Genomic DNA, 22653 nt, shown 5'->3' with positions numbered 1-22653 from the left:
ATGTTTTGGATTAGGATGAGAAGAGCGCTGATAACATGCTGATGTTTTAATTGTTGCAGAGCAGTGTTTACACCAGGCCAAGGACTTTTCGGCTTCTTGCTCTGTCCTGCCAGCGAGCAGGCTGGGGGTGCAGCAGGAGCTGGGAGGGGACAGACCCAGGACAGCTGACCCAAACTGGCCAAAGGGGTATTCCATACCATCTGACGTCATGCTAAACAATATATAGGGGTGGCTGGCCGGGGTGGGGGGGGCCGGCTGCTCGGGAATAGGCTGGGCATCGGTCAGCGGGTGGTGAGCAATTGCATTGTGCATCACTTGTTTTCTTACACATTATTATTGTTAATACTATTACCATTATCACTATTATTATTATTATTGTTATTATTATTTTCCTGTCTTAATAAACCGTCTTTATCTCAACTCACAGGCTTCACTTTCCCGTTTCTCTCCCCCCATCCCAGAGAGGGAGGGGGGAGGGTGAGCGAACGGCTGTGTGGTGTTTAGCTGCCAGCCGGGTTAAACCACAACAGAAGTGTAACAACCCAGCTGGTGGAAAAGATGTCCCCATGTCATCCCTAACAGGGCTTCCAAGTCCTGCATTCTGCTACTCTGCGGAGAGGAGGAGGAGGCTAGGAGAGAAGCAGACAGTGTTGTAAAAAGCACCTAGAGGTACACAGAGAGGGAAAAGCAGAGCAGACTTTTTCCTAGCAGCAGGACAGGAGGGTGTCTGCTGCCAAGCGCTGTGGGATGACTTTTGGGAAGGCTCCCGGGTGCTGGTGAGGTCTTACACAGAGGCAGTGCAGATACAGGGGCTAAGCACATCTGCTGAGGAGGTGTGCTGCTGATGCTGGCCAGGGCCCCAGTGGCGCTTGAAGAGGAACGTAGCAGGGACCTGCAGCCAGAAACAGGCTGCGGGACAGACAGACACTGTTAGAAGACACCTGGAGCCTTCCTTGCTCCCTGTCCTGCTGTGTTACCAGCAGTGGAGCACGGTGTGTGGTTTCCCCAGGCCCAGCTGGGAGCTGACTACAGTATTTCCCCAGACACAGCTCCCACAGGCCAGCCCCTGCCCCATTTAGAGCCTGCCAGGGCTTTGCAGGCTGCTTCCCTCCTCACTGTGCTCCTGGCCCCTCCTAGCTGTCCTTTGAACCTCCTGGCACTGCAAAACCGCTCCCTTCCCTTGCCCCGGGGACACAACCGAGCAAAGTCCCACCCTACCAGGGCAGCCGAGAGCGCAGAAATGCAGCCCGCGGAACCTGCTTAATCAAATACCTCCAGAGAACAGATTTTTTTTGTAAGCTGATAGCCAGCCGCAGCCTCCAGCACTGCCACCTAGGTGGCTGCTGCACTGCCGTGCTGTTTGCTCCACACTTCAAACCCCCCTCAAAGAGAGTTCACGTACAGGTGCCTGAGCTGGACGCAGAAAGGGCGCAGCAGCCAACAGGTCCTCAGACACCATTACCTGCCGGGGAGGTCAGGCCCAAGGTGGGCTCCTTCACTCCCTCCACCCAGCCTCGCTGTCCCTGCCCCAACACCTACTCATGACCTTGCAACAAGAGAGCAACCCCCACAAAGCTGCTTGCAGCCGACTGTCGCGGCCGTGCTGTCAGCAGTGGGACTGGGCGCTAGGGCAGGGCCAAGGAACGCCCCGGGGCCACCGCACCGGCAACTCCCAAGCACTTCCCTGCCTACCTCGCTTCTCCTTCCTGGTTTGTACAAACTCCGAGTGCCGCAGGGTGCTGGGAGCCGTCCTCCTGTAGAAACTGTTTCGCTGCAGCAAGGAGCCCGTCCTGTTGCCTTCCTCGGCCTCCGCCTCCCAGATGTGGCTCCAGTCTGGCCGGCCTGTGCGTACCCTCGAGCGCTCTGCTCTAGCATCCAGGGCTGCTCCTTCCGGCTCCCCACAGCCATTGCAATCCGTGTCCCATGTCCTTGGCTGTCTGTAGCAGGAGCCTGACTCCAGGCTTGTGCTGCTGTCTCCTGAGGACCAGGCTGCAAATGCAGGAGCTTCACAGCCTCCAGCTGGATCGCTGCGGTGCATGACACGGCCTTTAGGCTGCCTGTGCTGCTCAAAGTCTTCTTGGGCTGCCTGGTCCTTGGCATCTACGTACTGCCTTCCCTCCTCCCTGTACCCTCTAGAGCCCCTGTCCTGCCTACGCTGCCTTTCCCTTTCCCCATAATGTCCTTCACCCTCACTGTAGTCCCTAGGATCTCTGTCCTCCTTATACCACCTTCCCCCTTCCCCGGACTCTGCAGGGCCTCTATCCTCTCTGTACCGCCTTCCCCCCTCCCTATACCTCCCAGGTACTCTGTCCTCTCTGTGCCGCCCTTCTCCTATCCCGGAGTTGCAGTCTCTGTATTGAACGCCCTCCCTCTCGTTCACCCTGTAGTTTCTGTCCTCTGTGTCCTGGCTTTTGCCTTTCCAAGCCCTGTCTGTTCTCCTGCAGTCCATGTACTTGTAATCTTCCTTCCAGAAGCCTTCGCAGTCTCCGTTCACGCTCTCTTCGTCCACGGAGATGCCCTCCTCTCTCCTATAATCACCCCAGCCTCTGTCTGCTCCCTCGCAGTCCGAGTGCTGCCTCTTCGCCCTGGGTCTCCCATCCCAGAGAGCCTCCCTGAGCAGCGCGTCCGCCCCGGTGACGCCCTCTCTCCTCGCAGCGCAACAGTCCTCGTATTCCCAGCTGAGAAGCCGAGGATCCTGCCTCGGATCCTCCACGCCGTATTTCGTCCTGGGATAAGTGCACATCGTCCTCCTGGGGTGCGGCACGGGTGCCGACCCCCGTGCCGCCTGCTCCCTGAGCCCCGGCTGGGGCTGGCGCCGCTTCTCCCCTCTGCTCCGGCACTTTCTTCCCAGGTGAAAGGCGACCAGCACTTCCTGAAACCAGCCCGCAGGAGTACGACGGGGCCGTGCCCAATGGCTCAGAGCCCCAGCCTCCTCCACCTGCTGCCCAAGGTAATCAGTAACCAGCCCAGAGGGAGGGAGGCCGCGGGGAGGCTCTCGCTGCTCAAACCGGCTCCACGGCTTCGCCACAGCCAGCAGCCTCCCCGGGGCAGGGAAAAGCAGCGCAGTGGGGCACCACCAGGCCGTGCCCTAAGACCAACGTCCCCGGGGAAGGGAAAGAGGTGCGTGCGAGACCATGGGAAGCCACGGCCCAAATATCGAGCACCGGATCTCCTTCCCCTGCCTCCACAGCCCTGCCAGCTCCAGCAGCTAGCACGGAGCCCAAGCGACGCAACCTTGTCCTCCACACCTTCCTGCCTGTGCTCCACACCTTCGTGCCGGGCCCCGTCCTTCTGCCAGCCCTCACGCACAGGTGAGGAGCAGCAGGAGGTGAGCAGCCCTGGGGCAGAGCCGAGGAAGGGGCCTGAAGGCACCGTCTGGGTCACGGAGTCCAGTCACCCACAGCCGTGTGCCAACACACAACAGGAGCTTCCAGGAGGCTAAAGAAACATGCGCTCCAGTAACAACTCTCACTACAGGGTTCAACATATCCCCAGTTTTCCATACCCCAAACACAGAAGCTCCAATGAGAAACCAAGAGATGACCACAACGTGCCCTGACCAGACAGGAGAGTCCATGGAGGTCATCCATGCTTCAGGTTCTTGTAGCATTCGTATGCACAACTGGTGTTTCCAGCTGGCAGAAGGCAAAATTAAAACCAACACACCCTCCTACTCCAGCTGCAGGAGGGCAAGCACTAATCCTGCCCAAGTCTGGTCATCAGCATAACTTCAGTGTACACACAAGACATGCCGAGCAACCTGCACATTTTAAACACATATTTTAGAAGGACACATACTTTCTGCTGTTCATTTGGCTCCCCAGAGGACAAACGGATGGGCTGGGTTCCCGCAGGACTATGCCAGCCCTACTTCATGCCCTTAGGTAGGACACACTGATCATAGGACCAGAGCTGCTTCTTCTAACTCCTCAGGTTTCTTGAAGGGCTGAAAAATCCCCTGGGACTAGTAATGGGCAGGATGTCTCAAGCCAGTGCGTTAGTTCCTGCCTAAAACTTTCAGTTTCAGTAACCAACAAGTTCAGCAGGACCTTCCTCTGCCAGGAAGCAGTGAGACAGCAGGAGACGTGTCCCAGAAAGATCCATCCCGGATTTGCCTCTTCCTAACTCCAAGCCTCGAATCTTCTAAGCATCCCTCTCACACCCCGCTGGTGTGGAGGCTGCGTGTTACCCTGTTTCCCCAGCGCACTGACATCATCCTTCGCTCCCGTGTGCTCTGCATCACACACGATCCTGCAGCAAAGCGCCCGGGCCCCACACTACTGATTAAGTAGTGGGAGGCTGGAGGCATTGAAATCGGAGTGAGTAATCCCAAGGCATGAGCTGACATTTCACTCCACCTCCCGCACGCAGTGCCCACATTTCCTGCGCATCATGAGTTTTGGTAAGAGAACTGCACTGTAAGAGCTCCTGGGAGAAGCTGGGGAAGGGACTGTGGGAGATGTATGTTTCCACTTTATCTGTTGTATTATGAAGTATAACAGAGTTAACAGCACTGATCTTTGTATCGTACCTTTGGGTTTTCAGAGTCCAAATGTGCCACATAAACCAGGCAGCCTTCTTCTCCAAGTGTAAAGCAAAATCATCGTAATTTGTAGTGCCACAGTGTTTACAAAAACAACCAAAATCAAGAATTAAAAAAAATAGATTAAAAGACTGGCTCCAGCAGTGCCTGTACGCTGCAGGGGCCAGCTGTCCTCCTAAAGCACCCCTACCCCCTGCTGCCGCAGACTCACCTCTCAGCTCCTGCAGCTCCACGCTGAGGCTCTCGATGTTGGAATCACAGAAGTCAAGGTTTTCCAGGGTCTCCGCTCTCACCAGCTCATCCTGCTGCTCCTCCAGCATCAAGCTCAGCTCAGCGCGGGTCTTCCCGTAAGCCTCCAGGTCTCGCTCCACCTCTCCGATCCTTGTCAGCAGGATGGAGCAGGGGGAAGCCGCTCCTGTCTGCATCAAGTCATCGCGGGCCTCCTCTGCACGCTGCTCCTGGGCGCTGGGCTGCAGCTGCGGAGGGGCCAGGCTCCTCCGCTGACTGCTGGACGGAGGCCGAGGCGCGGGCCGGGAGGGCTTCACCGAGAACGACAGGGACCTGCCTTTGGGGAGGCGGCCGGGCTGCGAGGGCACAGGGGCTGTCGCGAGGGTGCTGGGCCGAGGAGGGGGTGGCCTCAGGGCTTTCCTCCTCTCTGGCTGCTTGGCGTGGGAGGCAGGCTCAGGAGACCCACGAACGATGTCCTTCTCAGAGCTATAGTCCAAGATGGAGAAGTGCCGGGAGACCTTGTCCTGCTCAGCACCGGTACCTGACACACTCTTCTCAAACTGTGCCAGCTGCTCTGTCAGTTTGGAGTCGAGGTCTGTGCAGCCATCCCCCTGCGCTGTGAGAAGGGAACATTCCCCCCACGTCCCAGACCAGGTGTCCGAGCCCATGTGGGAACCTCCCAAGCTGGAGGAACAAGACTTGGACTTCTCCTGCTGACTGTCCACCCAACCATCCAAGTCCTGGGCGCTGCTCTGGTTCTCCTGGGGCTCTGGTGCTGCCCAGCTGTTAGGAGGAGAAATGACCTGGCTTCTGCAAGTGTCTGGCGGGGAGCAGGGAGCCTGCTGGGGCAAGGCAGGACTGTCTCCATCATGCTCAGGCAGGGCCTGAGGCTCCAGTACACCTGCTTGGCCAGGCTTGTTGCTCTGCTGTGGGGGCAGCCGAGTAGAGGGATGAAGGCCATTGACTGTCTTTGTGCAGTCAGAGGGGAGGGAGTCTGCTGGGGCTTTGGGATGTGGCCCCTGGAGTCCTGCATCAGGAAAGGCCTGACACTGTCCCAAATCAGTGCCCGGAGGACCGTCCGACCTCTCTGCCATGTGAGATGTAATGGTGTCAGACACAGGGTGTGCAACAGAGCCATCCTCCACGGCCCTGCCATCTTTCCCTGGCAAAGGGAGAGCTTTGGAGCAGGTGCTCTCTGGGTCTTGCTGGATGGTCGCCTCACAGCTGACTCCAACCTGGGGATCTCCAGCACCCACCTTTTCCCTGCAAGGGTCGGAGGCTTCCAGTCTCACAAATCTGTGTGGGAAGATGCCGCGTTTCCCCCTCAGCTCCCCCTCTAGCCAGCCATCCTCCAGAATGCCCACAATCCGAATCCTGTCACCCACATCAAAATCCAGCTCCTGGGACTCCAGGGCTTGGAACTGGTAGAGGGCAACACCATAGGTGCTCCCTGGCTCCTGCCCTCCATCCTCTCTGCTGTTCTCCTCCTGTTTGGTGGGAACCTCCACTGTCCCGTTGGTGTCACGAGTCCCTCTGGGCTCTGGATCCTCTGAGGTTCCTGCTGCTCTCAGAGGAGTAAGCAGCTCCACAAAACCCTCTGGGAAAATACCCCTGTGGCCTCGGAGCTCCCCCTTGAACCAGCCAGGCTCTGGGATGCCAACAATGTTGATCACATCCCCTTCCCTGAAGTCCAGTTCCTCTTCCAGCTGAGCAGACAGGTCCATCAGGGCCCGGGCTTGGCCCAGTGAGTAGGCAGGCACCTCCAGGAGAGCGCTCTGGGACAGCTGACGGCTCCGAGTAGAAAGGCACAGCTCCCGCACGCATGATGAGGGGAAAAAGCCCTTGGAACCCCAGCTGCTTCGGCCCTGGAGCCAGCTGGAGGCCAGGGAACCCCCCAGGATCACCAGGTCTCCTGCAGGGAATGAGACACACCAGTTCAAAACTGCCTGTACAATTTTTTCTCACCTCCTCTCCCCTTGTCCTTCTTGGCTGTGGGTAAGGTCTGGCACTCTACACAGACTGCAGAGACTGAAGGTAAGGCACAAAGCACTGGCAGCCTCATGCATGCGCATAACTAAGTTACACGGTTATAGCTCCATGACTTTCTAGTTGCTATGCCATGAAGTTGCACCAAAGCTTTGATTTCCTCCCCCAAAATCTAGGATTTGGGGATTGGAGGGTAGTTAAAAGGCAGCTGTAAGCCTACTGTGATCACACAGCTCCAGTATTTGGAGTTTCATGAGTAACAATAGATCATAAGAAACTGGTATTGGAGGGAGGCTGGGACACAAGGGTCCACAGAGGTTTTGATGTGACCCATGTCATGGGGTATTAGAAAAGTCCCCTCTCTCCCCTGCCACTGTAAGCAGGATGCTGTGACAAGGCTCACCCTATGCTTCTGGTAGGACAGCAGGGGACTATGAGATGCAAACCAAAGGAAGGGAATGGAGATTACCTCTCTGCAATGACAAGCTCCCTGGCTCTTGAGATGTGAAGTCACTGGTACAAACAAACAGTTTTTCTCCCTGCTTCAAAGGGGGAATATCCACAGGTTCCACAAAGCTGCTAGGAAACTGCCCTAAAATGAGAAGCATTTGTCAGCAATGAGTCTTTTCTGTAGCCCACCACAACTCCCTCCACCCTTCTTCCAGACTCTGGGATCTATTCCTCTTGCTAAAGGAAAATACTGTGCCCCCAGCTACCCGGGGTGCCTCAACAGTGTGGTGGAAGAGGAATGGGTTTGAGAGATGGGAATTCCTCAGGTTTTAAATGCTTGGGAGCTAACAGAGAACAAAAATCGTTGTGCCCTCGGTTCACTCCAGGCAACCAGTACCATCAGCAGAGTTTCTGGGAACAGACATACCAGGTCTTCCCCACTTTCATTGCCTGAATCCCAACTCAGGGCCATGACGAGGACTATGAGATCCACTAGTGCTGCACCACAAGACTTGTGCACATCCACTTTGTGCTCCTCACTCTGCAAGGCCTGGCCCCAGCATAGCTTCAGCGCACAAGTCAGGCCACCGCACTCAGGAAGGCCACGTCTGTGAGCCAGAGGCTCTGCCTCAGCACTGCTGAGGCTCTGGTGACCTTCCCCATTTTATCACCTTGTGCAGCTCTTTTCACCATGGTACCCACTGCTGGATGCCCAGCTACTCAGAGCAGGCCACAGCCAGACAGGGCTGTGCATGCTTGGCCATCGCAGGACTTCACCCTGCTCCTGATTTCAGCCTCGGGAGCACTGGATATGGCAGAGCTGACCGCAAAGCCCACTGCAAATTCCTGTCTTTTACAATTCATGGCAAGGAGAAATGATGGACTATGGGCTAGTAGTACTTCCAGCATTCACTCATGATAACCACTCGTGGTTTCCATGTTCTCCAATAAAACCTGGAGACATCCTATCCCGGACTCCCTGCACTTTCCACCAGGATTAGGCAGTTTGGCATCTGCTGTCATTAACCTGAGGTAGAACCAACAGCCCCCAGGCTTCTAGTTTCAGTGGCTTCCTTCAGAGTTTTAACCAACTCCACCTCTTTTTCCATGTTTTAGTTTCCTGCTCTGTACATGGAAACAACCTAACACTGTTAGAAAGGAAGCCATGGAGCCACATTAATTATTCCCCAGAGTATTAAGTATTATTATTGGTAGGCTGCAGCACCTACACAGCTTCTATTAAAAAGTGCTTTTTCAATCCCCTGCAACTTTAGCTTAGAAAACTGGGCAGAAAACTACGACAGCTGTTCCAATGAAAAGCAGGAATGCAAGCTGGTTTTGAGTTAAAGGTCGTTAAAAACCATTCTGTTTGACTTCGGCATGTTTCTTTATCTTTGAGCTATGATACGCATCTGTTTATTGTTTCTTCACAGCTTTATGTTCTTGAGAACAAGCACTTCAGTTACACTGAGAGAAAAAACTGTGGTAAAGTAGCTGCTGCTGATTTCTGCAGAAGTAATTTGTGCCCAGCGGCTTGGGATCAGGCATGCCCTCATTCAGTGCCATTTATCAGCTACGTGGAGCATAGGGGAAAAGCCCTCTTCTGCACCTTTGCTCCTGTCCATCTTTGTTTTAAGCAGAGAAAGGCGCCTGACAGCCCACAGCTGGTAGCAGAGCCCAGACTGCAGCTGCAGTAGCAGCCCCATCTCCACGGCCAGGCGTGGAAGTGCAGCCCTACCTTCACGCTGAGCAAAGAGTCAGGCTTCTGCTTTGAAGTGGCCTGGTTTTCATCTCTCTGAGAGCTCACGCATCTCAGCGTCGGTAGAGATGAGAAAGAGCTGCTTACACCAGAACGACGAGACTAAGTGTTTCACTAAGAGCATTTTGGTGCTTCAGAAGTTTCTCACGCTCCTCCAAAAGTTTAGCAGACTTGCACGCTACTTCAGGCACCCAGGTATTGGTCCCAGCTTGTGCGGGAAAGTGTTTTAAATCAAAAAGGAGGAAGCGGGGCTGAGTCAGGCCTCCAGGGGGGACACGGATTCTGTCACTGAGTGTCCCACTGACTTGAACTGACAAGGTCACTTGGCGTTTCCACCCTCAGTGCATCTGTTTCCTCTCTCCCCTTCCACTGCCACAGCAGGTCAGTGCATAAACTAGACAGGAAATGGCTGTCCCACCACAGAGGATGTAGCACCTAGCGTTGTGAAGCTCCCATCTCAAGAAGTGACACACTACTGATCTCTCTCAAAAGAATAAGCGAGCTATCTGAACACCTGACGTGCAGCTGGAAGGGAACCTGTACCCTCAGCCCCAGGTGAAGCCCAGTGAAAGATCTGGTACAACAGTTCTGGTCCTGCATGCCCCAGTAGCACAGCGCTGGCCAGGGAAGGTGTTCATGGCGGATGCTGAGATGGCAGGTGGCAGCTTACGGACCCAGGGGCAGGCTCTTACCTGTGACACCTTCCTTTTTGCCGAGGAGCCAGAACTCATCCACCACAGCCAGCACCTCGATGACGTCTCCCACGAAGAGGGGCAACTCCTCAGAGACGCTGGGACAGAAATCAAAGACCGCTCGTACCACAGAGCCAGCCTCCATTGCGTGGGGTCTGCAGGCAGATTGGTACCTAAGGCTGAAATACAGAGGAAGTCTGTTAGTGGCAAGAAGAACTTGAAATTATCACAAATATTCTCGGAGAGGAAAACCCTTCCTGAGCGCAAGAGGCAGGGACACTGAGGGGGCCCTGTCCTGAGCTCACTGAACCCCTTTCCCCATGCAGCCAAAGGAGGGGGGGTCTCCAGCAGTACAGCCCCTGTGGTCCTGCCTGCCTTATCCGGCCTGTCTGGCTACCTCTGCCGGGACACTTTTGTGCTGTACCACGGGGAGAAGCAGCAAGAAAATCTAGAAGCAAATTCCCGTCAGGAAGGAAGCGAGAGGAGGGGAGGAAGCTCCACGCTTCCCTGACACCAGGGCAGGCCCAGAGCCCGCTGAGGCCTCTGCAGGCAGGCAGCGGCCACCACTGCACGCAGCTGCCGAGCCAGGACACTTCTCTGTATCGCCTTTGCTCTGCACCAAGCAGCCTTCCCAGCAAGGCCCTATGCTGCACCGAGGCGGCGGCAGCCCTGCAGCTTCACTGGGCCGTCCCCTTTTCCCTTACCCCTCAGGAAGGGAACTGAAAGGTGCATCTGTCCGAGATTGTCAGAAGCCCTAAGATTATCCCTCAGCATCTGCAGCTCAGGCTGTAAGCACTTCCCTTTGTTTTCCTGTTTCACCACAATTACGGGCAGAGCCCGGCACTGCTGACACCTCCCGGAGGTGTTCTCAGAGCCCTGCCCTTTGTGGCCCCAAGACACCAGCACCCTCCCTGACACGCTGCTGTCCTCCCACACCGTGGGAGCCCGAGCAGGACAGCTCCTGCTCTGTCCTGTCAGGCACAGCCACTCTGAGGAGCGAGCCCTCTTTCCTCCAAAAGCGTGTCGATGTGCGCAGTGAGCGGTCACCCTCCCAGCGCCACGCCGAGCTGGCCGCGCACGCAGCACGCCTATGGAGCAGCCACGTCCCTCGCTAGCGGCAGAAAAAGCAGGGCGACAACACACAACAGCACATGCCACGAACAGAAAGCTGTGCATGTCCCACCTGAGCCCCGGCGAGGCAGGAGCAGGGGAGGCTAACACGGAGAGGAGAGAAACAGCCCTGCTACCGAGGTGCGGCAAACTTCCAGCCAGAGCGCCAGCAGGGGCTCCGGCCAGGGAAATGCTTTCTGCTGACGGGACTGCTCTGTTTATCCAGGCCGGCTCACCTCCTGGGAACAAAGCGGGTTTGTGCTCGGCAGCAGCAGCGGCCTCGGCACGTCCCTGCCCGCCCCCAGCCGCCGCCAGCATGGCCAGCACTCTCCCACCGCCCGCACCTCTGCTCCTGCCGTCACCCCTATTGCTCTCCGCTGCCTTACCCCTAGCACGTGAGCTCCTTGGGGCACAGGCTGCCCCTTTGTTACCAGCATTGTGCTGGCTGAGCAAACAAAGAGCCCAATATCCAGCAGCCGACAGCACTTTGCCACCAAAAAGAGATGAATGGACTGGAGTGAATCGGGAGCACAAAGAGCTGCAGTTCAGGATAGCAGGAACCTACTGAGGCAGAAAGAGCAACAGTATAAAAACATGACCATGTGGAGCTGGGAAAAAGATGGAAGAGCCCTCAATTAGCTTGGAAATAGTAAAGACAAGAAAGCAGCCTCGCACTGTGTGAGGTGGGGTGGCTGTGGCACAAGGAACCGCTGAGCTCAGGGTCCTAAAAACACTTGCCATATTCTGAACCTGCACACTTCACAGCCGCTTTGGACAACAGAAAAAAAAACCAGGCAGGTGAAACTGCTGCCTCAGGGTAGGTTCTCCAGGATTATAGCGAGATTTCTGGCATTTCCTCTGTCAAACGGGTAACGTAAGAGTGGTTTGAGGAATGTAAAGATCACAACATGAGCCCTGCAGAGCCAAACTCGGAGGACATGGCCCTCCTGCTGCCTGGGACTCAAGTTACTTGCCTGGGAAAACAGCGGCATCCCTTCCTTAACTCACCTGGAGCTCTGGGGACTCATTCATTAAAAGCGCTCTGTTTCAAACGAGACGGAAGATTGAAAGAGGCAGGCACAACTGCAATTGTTCTGACACGTACCTATTAACTGCACTTAAAATAAAACACAGGTACTAACATATTGATGTGAAAAGCAATCCCCGAGAGCCAGCCCATGAGGCGAGGAAGCATTAAGCAACTTCTGAAACAGCCAAAAAAAATCCCAGCAAGCCCATGTTCCCTCAGCAGTACCGAGAAGCGGGATCATTCCCTGACAAAACACACAACCCTGTGGGAAGCGAAGAGTTCAGAAGCACTGCAGATATGGCAGACTAACAACAGGAGGACCCAGGTATACTGGGCACACTCTCCTTTAGCTTAGAGATTAGTGTCTCAGAAAACAGAGACCAATCTAACAACTGACACTAACCCAACCACTTACTTCCGAGATGCAGGAGTCACTGACTGACTGTTGGACGAAGGGAAGGGAGCAGCTACAGCCCTACTGCCGCAGCACAGACGAGTCGGCTCAGAGGGATGCAAGTGTCAGCGAGCACGGGGGATGCTCGGTGTCAGTGCCAGGGATCAGAACCAGGAGCACGCAAACCCTCCTCCGAGGTTGCTGGGGATTTCTGATGAGCCCACACAGGTCACCGACAGCACTGGCCACTCCTACCCGTATTCCAGAAATACCAGATACTTCTTTTGCACATCCTTCTCTAGAATTGCCCCGCATACACCACCAGGCCAGCCTCTTGCCAGCCAGACAGCAGGGAGTGTAAGCCCCTAGAGCTGGTCCTACCGAGGCAACACCTCCCAGACCACTCTGTCCTTCGAAAGTCCAGTGCCAGCACCTGGTAAACTGTCCTCTTCCAGCAAGGGACTGTGAAACACCTCTGAATACTAGGCTGCTTGCTGTCCTTTTCCGTCCATCCGAGTCTAGACAGTATGCCCCTGTATTTCAAAGCAGTGGATCAGTCTTACAGGGTTTGCTTGCTCCGTAACATGATTCGAACACAAAATATTATGTTTTCCAGGGTCTTGGCCTTGTCTTACTCCATGGAGTGCTGACTGCCAACATTTTCTCCAAACCTCCACCTAGAAAGGAAGTCTCCCAGCATCTTGCAGACCGGGAATGTACTGAGTCCAACTCCTCAGCTTTAATGGTGGACACGAGCTTCTCCCAGCTCCAGACCAGATCTGCCTGGTGAGAAAAACATCCAGCAACTGCTCGTGCAGGGGCTCCAGCAGGAAGAGCAGATTGCAGGGAGAGCAGGGCTCCGCCTGTGATCCCCCGTGAGTCACAGCTCCTGACTGCTGGCCAAGCACCATCCCCTCTCACCTCCAAGGGGGGCAATCCCTCCCAGCCAGGGGGAGGGAGGGCTCCCCCACAACTCAGCAAACTCCGGGACTTCACCCTGGCAGAGGTCAGGGCTGCAGATTGCAGCAGAGCTGGAGCAGGGCAGGATTCCTGCCTCCGCCTAGCAGCAGATCCACGTCCAAAGAGAGCCTCACTGTGCAAGTATGAAGCTGCGGCAGAGCGGCGAACTCGGCCCGCTGAGAACATGCTGTCTCTGTCTCGGTGCCTGATCCTGAGCAAACTAGGTAACGTGTTCCTGGCGCCCAGCTGCAGCCCGCCCGGTGCCCTGACACAACAGCTTTGTGTAGCGAGGCAGAGAAGTGAATTCCCAGGGCATTAATCACTCCTCCCAGCCTCCCCACATGCATGCTCAGCACACATCACCTTCGTGGAAGACAGCCTACCCCTTCTTGTCATTAGCTCTGGAGTATGTCTGGTCCAGTGTGGGCTGATGAAAGGACAGACCGGAATGAAATGAGAGCCATTAGCTCACTTACAAGATTGTTATGAGACCTTCAGCACAGACCACGCCACAGCAGCCAAGAGGAGACATTTACACACTGACTCAGACAACTTCTCTTACCCTCCTCTCTCCTCGTGGCTGAGATTGGACAGGGTAAAATGCCTCAAATAAAGGACTCACCAACACAACAGTGAATTATTACCAGGCACAAAGGATCATAACTTACATGGAAGCAGACCTACTGAAGATGGTGATACAAATGCCCTTTTGGACTCTGTTTGATCGTAAGGATGAGTAAATTAATTTCTGATGAGTTTCTGTAGCATCAAAACGGGAGTTCTCTCTTCCCCGTTTCTGCTGAAGCAAGGATTTCAAACACTTAGAAAACAATGCAGCGACACGAAGAGATCATTTTAGGTTGATTACAAACAGCATTAATAGCCCCAGTAAAAGGAGAGACTCAAAGGCTTTTGAGACAGCTAATCCAGTGGTACACCCAAAGCATTGATCAGATTATGAGATAAAAAGCAATAATGAACAGATGCCACAAACTTCGCAGCAAGAGAACCAGACTTGACAGGCAGCATCCCTACCTGTCTCCCTCCAAATACGACTTCCCAGCTTCTCGCTCAGACAGTGCTGTTAGAGCTGGCTATGGGCAGCGCTGCAGCGTAACTCACCAGCACAGTAACCAAGAAATTAATATATCACCAAACAGAAAAAAAATGCAGTGCAGGCTTCCACATGCACAGTTGGTTTGCACAAGGGAGACAAGTATGTTCTTGTGCAGCAGATGTCTCAGTCTCTTTAAAACTGAGAGCCAGCCTAAGCAGTAAACCAGGAAGGAGTCTGATTCCCAGAAGTGCACAAAAGCCAACTTTGTCACAGAACAATTAAAGAATATTAACAAATGCTGCCAGTGATCTTTTTTAAAACTTAAAAATGCCATACTTTTTACCTCTGTCTTTTCACGCCTCCTTCCCCTCACTGTAATATAATGCCCGTTCGCCAAAAACAGAATCCACCCCCAGAAACGGAGGTGCCCTCTGCCTCGCTCAGCTGCTGGCTCTGGCTTCCACAGGACATTTGCTGCAGTGCTCGCTGCGCACTGAGCTGCAGGAGCAGAACCTAACGTGCAGTGGGCAGAAACCAGGAGCACCACTTGGCTTCTCACACGATTGTGTCAGGAACAGAAGCTCACTAACTACGTGCTGAGGCATTTTCCCTGCCCTTTACCTCTGTTCCTCCCACCTCCCCGTGGCCTCCAAATGTGGCCACCTCTCCTCCCTTCCTCCTTACCCCGCTGCATCTGCAAGGCCTGCACAGTCCTCAGCCACGCTCCAAGGACAGGACATTGCCCATGCTGGAGCACACCCTGAGCACTCGCAGGAGCCTTCGGAGCTGCCAACCGAATTCACCCCCCTGCTCCGAGCAGAACGTGTTGCTCTGCAAGTCCCCGGAGGTCCTTGCTTGCCTGCACATTCCTGGGTGGGACAGACAATACCCCATTGAGCCAGGCCCTGGACATGGTGCCAATGCAGGGACTGAGGAAAACTGCAGAGCCACCCCTACAAACCTCAACAGAATGGACAAGACCCCAGGCAGAAAAAAACAGGCTTAATGGCACAGAGGAGAGGAGCCTTCTCCCGCCGGGGCCACGCGGACTGCTGCAGCCTCTCGTTAAAACATGCTGTTTGCCTCCGCAGATCCCAAAGAGCCCCCCCGCTGAGCTTCACGCAGTGGGAAACACGTGATCTCTCTTACGTCCTGCCATCTCCAGACCCCATATGGCTCCCAGGAGGATGAGGAATCTCCTCGCTTTAAAAAGAAACAGCTTCATTTCCTTTTAAACCTGACATACAGAAATCATTAAAATAAATACACCAAGGTTGGATCAGCAAACCCCCCCAGATCCAGGATCACTAAGAACAACTGCTGCTTGAGCTCTGCCTTCCCCACAGCGCACGTGTGCAGCAGTTCGGGGTGTTTGCCACAGGAGCTCTGCGTGTACCACGCAAGTCACTCACACCACGTTTTTTGTCCCTCCAGCTGGGCACTGGCTGTCACAGCGTTGTCACCTGCTCGGTAGTGGGACACGGCTCAGTGCCGGCTGGCAGGGTTTGTGCGGGGTAGGCGTAGGTTGGGGAGGAAGGAAGAGGAGCTCGCGTTGGGCCAGATGGCAAGCAAATGAAAGTCATCTGGAAACTTGAGCACAGCATCAACTTTTAATGCAAAGCAGAGCACCTTGCCAAAACATGTGAGCAAGGACACTGCGATGGATATTTAATCTATAGCACTGTGGGCCTAAGCACACAAAGGCCAGAGCACCAGCTCAGGAGATAAGAGCTTCCCCAGTTCTAGCCACCCTGTACTGAGTGGCTGCATGCACTTTGCAGACACCGTTACCAAGTCCTGTCTTCTCCCTCCCCGAGGCACACGTCTAAAACGATACAACGTAGAATAAGGACCAGACAAAATCCCAACAGCAGCGCCCCTTCTGCCGTGCAGTACCTGTGCCTGGGCTCCTGCAGGTAGGCAGTATACAATCACAAAATTAGTCCTTGTACCTCGAGTATGTATCCAAAACAGGTTGAACTGGGGATACAAGGACATTCCTCAACACTTGAGAATGTGACTTTGTACCCTGACCGGTATTTTTCAATGCAGCTTTTCGACAGAAGTCCCCAGTGATGGTTTGGTTGTTGGGTAGGGAGTGTAGAAATAGGGGAATTACTGCAGTTTGAATTGGAAGCTCTACTCTTTGCTCACCTTTACTCCCGTTCTACACTGCTCATTATCTCCAGAGAAACTAAATCCCCTGGGAGGGACTCCATTGATACCTGCTATCATGTGGACCTAACTCTTTTCAGAGCCTCTAAGTGCTCCTGACAAGGAAGCAATATAGTTTATGTCCTAATACAAAGGTCCTAAAACCAAAATGAAGTAAAAGCTATGCCACTCAGAAGTGGGGTTGAGCAATCATCATGAATTTACAATTCATTAGAAACATATTTTTGTTGGAGGTCGAGGGGAAATTATCAGTTAAGGTAGCGAAGTGCTAAGCACAATTCCGGGCACCCCACCCAGGCACACATCACTGGCATTACAAAGTCCGTCTGAACAGTCACCCACTGCGCGGACACCGCAGCCGCACACCGAACGCTGCGATTATCACACAGCCGCGCTCCCCAGGGCGGCTAACACACCTGGGGCTCTGCAGGGCCACGAGGCTCACGCCTTTCCTCTCCTGTAGGAGTCCCTCCTGGCCCCTTGCAAATTTAACATTTTTCTACAATCTTTACACATACGTACAAGTTTTTAATGTCACTGCTAATCCTAAGCGGAATGGCAGCAGAGTGGGTGCATGGCAGCCAGGCATCAGGGAAAGTGGGAAAAGGGCATTGGGAGCAACTGAAGCAGCTGGAGAGAGAACTGAAACCGTTGTCCTTGGCAGAGCAGAGGATTTCTAAAGAACAGCAAAAGAAGCCAGCTCAGAGATGTGGGCTTTAACTGTGCTATACAGGGCCTTGAAAACAAGGAGGACACATTTAAACACGGTGCCCAGCACGACTTGCAGCCAGAGAAGTGAGTCAAGATGAGGGGGATGATGGTGACGTCTCCCAGCACAGTACAGAGGCTGAATTTGGCAAAATACTTAAAAAGCTACAAATTCTGTATCTACAAACTCTTTCAGGCCTTTTGTGGATGTAAAGACAGAATCATAATGGAAGCGAAGGAGAGAATGGCAGAGGCAAGGGGAGAGCGAGCTTTTTCAGCAGAAAGTCATGTAAACATGACAAGCCTCAAAACAGATGTTACTTGCAATATGTATTACACAACTAAAGCCCTGCTAGGTACTCTGCAAGGAGAATGAGATGTGAAAGGACTGGTGTGGGGGAAGTACTTCAAACACCAGCAAAGGCAGCGGAGCTCTTTCAACTGAGGCCAAACTGTGTGAAGGACGGGATCAGCTGCGGCACTGCTCTGCTCAGCCTGCGGCAGCAACAGGGTCAGCCCCAGAGCTGCAGCCCCTCGGAAGGTGTTCAGGATGCAGCCTCCATCCCCTGGCGAGGCCACTGCAGGAGGCACCGCCAGTTTGCCTCTCTTAGAGCACAAGGCGGTGGTGCCAGGCTGGCAGCAATGCTCAGCGGTTGGCATTTACTAAAGCGAGGAGGGGAGGAAACTCTCGGAAGTTTCTCTTCCCAGGCTGGCACAAGCAACGTGGGTGCTCACGGAAGAGCAGCTGGGGAAGGCACGGTGCTGCGCCCTGGAGCTTTTGCTCCCTGTGTGGGTGCCTGTGCTGCCCCTCGTCACAGCATCACCGCTCTGGGTGCCGGAGCTCACATGCCTGTGCTGTTTCTCCAGGACCAGGTGCTCTCCCTTAGCAAGCTGTCAGTGCCAGCTACCTGCGGGTCTGCCCGGCACACAGACCGTCACCCCGAGACCCCACCAGCCGCACAGACGCGGCTTAAGCCGCCCCACCCCGAGGCCGCCCGGCCCAGCAGCACGAAGGCACGGAGGGAAGCACCGGGGCGGCTCGAAGGCTGCTCCACGCAGCCTGGGCCCCCGAAGCGCCGTCGGGGCAGCGTGCGTGCGGGCAGGGCCCCGGCACACGCCGGGCACCCGGCTCCGCGCCCCGGGGGGCGAGGACAACACAGCCGCAGCCCAGCCGAGGGACAGCCCGGACCCAGCGAGCGGCACCCCCCGTGCCCGGGGACACCCGGCACGGCCCCGGGCACGCCGGGGAGGCCCGGAGCGGCACGGCCCGGGGCGGGGGGCAGCCAGGCTCCGCCGCCTCCCTGCCGGGGGAAGGCAGGGCAGAGGCCGAGGGCCGGCGGAGGGGGGCGCGGAGCCGAGGGGCCGCAGCGGAGGCGGGGGCCGGGCCGCGCCGGGGGAGACGCAGGCCGAGGGGGGGCGCGCAGGGCGGGGGGAGCCGAGCGGCCGGGCCGGCGGAGCCCGGCTCCCCCCGGCGGGTCCCTACCTGCTCCCGGCCCGCTCCGGGCGCCGCGGCCGCTCCGGCCCTGCGCGTCCCCGCTCCCGCCTCCGGTTCCCCCCCGCCTTGCCCCCGGCTCCCCGCTCCGTCCCCGCGGCCGCCCAGCTCCGCCCGGCCCCGGGCCGGCCCGGCCCCCAGAGCCCGCCCGGCCTCGCAGCGCCCCGCCCGGCCCCGCCGCCCGCCCGCCTCCGCACGGCCAGGCCTGGCCCGGCCCGGCCCGGCCTGGTGGAGCTGGGAGGCCGCGGCCCGAGCTGTTTCCCGGGCAGGCCCGGAGCCTGGGGGACCCCCTCGGTGACATGGGGACAGCCCCGGGACAGCCTCGCAGCACCGCTCGAGCAGGAGCAGCCGCCGCAGCTGCCTGTGCGAGCCCACTTAGGCTCCTTCCCCACAAAGTGTTGCTGCCTCGCAGGCACCACGGGTGGCAGGGCTCCGTTCCCCGCTGCTGCCTTCTCCTGGCTGTCTCTCGCTGCCTCACGGGCAACAGCTGAGGAGTGGGTCTGCACTGTCCATCTGGTGCAGTCTCGGTTTTGCTGCGAGGAGCTGGCTTTGGCGGCTTAGACCTGCTGTAGGATCCCCCAAACGGAGAAAAACAAAGAGCTCCTGGCAGAAGGCAGCAGCCGGTTTGTGCATCACACAGAGGGGCACACCACGTACAGTTGGTCCCGCGCTGATTTTCCTGGCAGGCCGAAAACGCCTCCATGCCCCAAGGGATACCCTCCCTCAGCAGCACGCTGTGAAGCCCCAAGTCTCAGCCTCCAGCGCAGTTATCGCAGCTTGACACTTGTTTGTGCATTTAGCTACACTTCTCCATGGCAACCTCCGAGCTCACAGCTTGGCTTGCCACCAGCTAGGAGCAGGGTGCGCAGAGCACGGCGCACGCCCTGCTGTGAAAGTCGTGTTAGTGCGTGCACGGGCTCCGAGCTGACTCCCCGTCTGCTCTGCTTGTGCCGGGACCCGCACGGCTGCCACGGCGCTTTGCTGTTGGCAGGGGGCCCAAGGCTGCACAAGGAGCTGGGTGCTTTTCCCCGCAGGTACGGTTCCTTGTGTGCACTTTGCTGGAGCCGAAGAATGGACACCAGACCCTGCCACTGGGTTTTAAGTGTTGTCCTCTGAGCCTAAAAGCTCTGCTGTTCTTGCCAGCTGAGAGGTTTTGAGCCAGGGTACTCCATCCTTTACACAGAAAGAACAGCCAATCTGCTCTGGAGGACCTTATCCTGGAGCAGCGATGGGAAATAGTCTTCTGCCTCAGGGACGGCCAGCGCTGCCCAGCGAGGTGTAGTGTTTACCCAGCGGTGTAGGAGCAGAAGGACCTGGCAGCTGTGCACAGCCTCCTTGGAAGCTCTCCCGGCTCACAGCATGTGACCAGCAAGAGCCAGGAGGGGGACCTGAACTGCACACAGTTAAGAATGAGCTTGCTGCAGCTCCACAGCTTTCTGCAGGGCACCGTAAAATGACCGCACAGGTGTCCGTGTTCGCAGGGCTGTGAGAACGGCACAGAAATGCAGCCAGGGGATAGTGGTGGGTGGTAGATACAGTGGCACCTCTGGGTAAAAGCACAGAGTCCTTTGCAGGCAGCAGCGCAATCAGTCTAAACTCATACGTGCCAAGACAGAAATAACACCATCCAAGGAAAGCTGCGAGGCTTTTTCTGGAAGCTGAATCCCAAACCAGTCTTGCATATAGCAACAAACCCTGAAGAATGTAGGGCTCTGAGACCGCCCCAGCTTTTCCTGGTAACTCTCACACTGGACTAACTGTATGTATTTGGGCAGGTCTGTGTCCCTCTTCTTCTGCCTTTGCCTCCACTATTACTTACATGGTGGCTCCGAGCTTTTCATTGCTATCTTCACTTCCAGCCAACCCTTTCCTTGGCTTTGAGTTTAACTTTTCCAGTGTTCCAGGAAAAGCTATGCACTTAAAAAACAATTGTATATTTTTAGCTGTAAAATGTGTCCCCCTGTACGTCTCCACTAAGCATTTTACTGACTGTTCTTCGTACAGTCATCCATTTCTATCTCTCTCTTGTTTAACCTCAGCACTGCTGGACAGTCCATCATCCCAGTCCTCCTGCGGCCTTCAAGGTCATGGCCATGACCAAACCACCTCTGCTGACATCCCCAGCAAAGACGCCTCACCCTTCTTTGAGTTCATCTGTTTGTACTTTCCCTTGTTCTGCCTCCTTCATGCCAGCCACAGGAAAAGGTTCGGCGGAGGGCAGTGAGGATGCCCAGGGGTATGGGAGCTACTGGGCAGGCTGGGACTCTGCAGCCTGGAAGAAGGACGTGAGACCATTGCAGTGCAGATGTTGTGTCTGAGGGTTTAGCATTGTTTTCAGACCACGCTTCTTGCAACACTTGGGACTAAGTTCATGGCAAGCCTTTGAGAGGCGGGCTTGATAGAGTGCTGTCTCGGAAACATTTTGTAACCATGTTTTCACGTGGAGAGCTCAGCCATGGCCAAGTGGAGCCTTACCAAACTGTTCAACACAAAAATATTCAGAGCTGGGAGGAGATTGTGCTGGACAAATCCCAGCCCAGAGAGAGTCTCTTTCAAAACAAAAAGGTTATGTCTTGTAGGGACTGTTTTATAGGGCAAAAAGCTTTCCATCGAGACTCCACCTTCACTGCTGTGCCAACAACCCCACAGCAGCCTGCCAGGGAGAGTGCTGTGGCCTCCTGGAAGGCCTGTCCTGTTCCAAACAGAAGAAATCCCCCTCCTCTGACTCTCCCCTGGAAAGCAAGGGGAACCGAGATGGTCTTACATTTTCTAGGACCACAAGAGGGCAACATGAGAGCACGCTGCAACCAGCAGGCTCAGCAAGGCCACCTGTGACCATGCTGGGATGGGTGCTGGTGGCACGGGCAGCTCTGTGCGAGCAGAGCATCTATCCCTCTGCCCAGGGACCACACGGCTGATCTAGCAAGCAGTGCAACCAGGGCGGGATCCCGGCTGAGGGCTGCTCCCTGGCAGCCCTTTCCTTGCTCTCAGCTTCAAAGATGTCCTTGGAGGCAAGCTGAGCTAGTGCCGTGGCTGGGGGCAGGAGTATGTTGCACATGGGTCGGATGCATGGTGACAGCAGATCCTTCGGCATGCTGCATGGGGCCAGGCTGGCCTCCCTCACCCTGTCTGCATGTCCACCGGCAATTGTGCACCTACACGTGGCTTCAAACAGGAGGGTCCAGCCTCTGGCATGAGGCTGCTGGGCCTGGCCACGGGAAGAGGTGTTAAGACACAAGGGAGTTTGAATGCCTCAGCCTCGCTGTCCTTATTCACATCCTTCTGGATGCCAAAAGAAAAAAAGAATCTGAATTCAGCTTTGGTTATGAATGTGGAACTGGCCACTGCCTCTGGCCCACACCGGTCTGTGCAGACCAAAATCACTCGGAGCCATGGTAATGCGCAATACCGCTTCTGGCACTTTTTTGCAGTAGCCTGACTAGATACCCTCTGAGGGACAGTTCGCTCTGCCTTTCCAAGAACAGACATGGCAGAGGAACAGCTTCTGTTAGCAGGCAGAGGTACAAGGGCGTGTGTGTGCTGCTAGGGCTGAAAATGCCGCTAGCATCTTGCAGCACAGACGGGGGAGGATGTGACAGTGAGGGATGAAGTGCAGAATACCGCCTGTGCAGTAGGCTGGTAGAGGTTCCTCTCGAGAGATAAAGTCTCAAAAGAGCAGGAGCAAGGAGATGTCTGGGGGACTCTGCCTGGACAGACCTGAGAGATGGAGAGAGCCGGTGCAACAGAGGGGGAGCTCGGGATAATCAGTCATACAAAAAGAAATTGCGGGGATGCATGGGTTGGGACTGTTTATCCCCCTGGAGTTATTTATTTATATGAAGAATGGCAGAAAGGCTTTGCCTGCTGAAGATACTTTTAGGGTGGAAATAGCTTTATTTCCACTTTTGCTTCTACTCCAAGCCTTCCCAGACAGGGCAAGCAGCATTTTAAGACCCAGCCTCTAGCATCCCACCTCGTTGAACCTTGGATCATACCTTTAACCCCATTACAGCTCACTGGCTTGCACTGTGCCTGCCCAGCACACTGCCAGCAGTCATGCATCCAGATT

The 22653-nt window shown here is 55.6% G+C and overlaps 1 protein-coding gene across 7 annotated transcripts in view; it reads right to left on the bottom strand.

Annotated features, from left to right (window-relative positions):
- DNMBP (dynamin binding protein) overlaps positions 1-18711 on the bottom strand; it is a 33257-nt gene extending 14546 nt beyond the window's left edge. The window contains exons 1-4 of one of the 7 annotated variants that reach the window (XM_083843236.1): positions 18576-18711; positions 9659-9837; positions 7227-7349; positions 4755-6683 (exon numbers count right to left, since the gene is read on the bottom strand). In XM_083843236.1, the coding sequence (XP_083699362.1) occupies positions 4755-6683; positions 7227-7349; positions 9659-9803 (2197 nt within the window). In that variant the 5' untranslated portion in view covers positions 9804-9837; positions 18576-18711. The other 6 variants (XM_083843238.1, XM_083843237.1, XM_083843239.1 and 3 more) reach the window with 6 other exon arrangements.
- Positions 18712-22653: the final 3942 nt, after the last annotated feature.

Source organism: Anser anser, assembly GCF_964211835.1.
Source record: "Anser anser genome assembly, chromosome: 7".
Classification (NCBI taxonomy): Eukaryota; Metazoa; Chordata; class Aves; order Anseriformes; family Anatidae; genus Anser; species Anser anser.
This window is presented reverse-complemented; position numbering and strand designations above follow the sequence as displayed.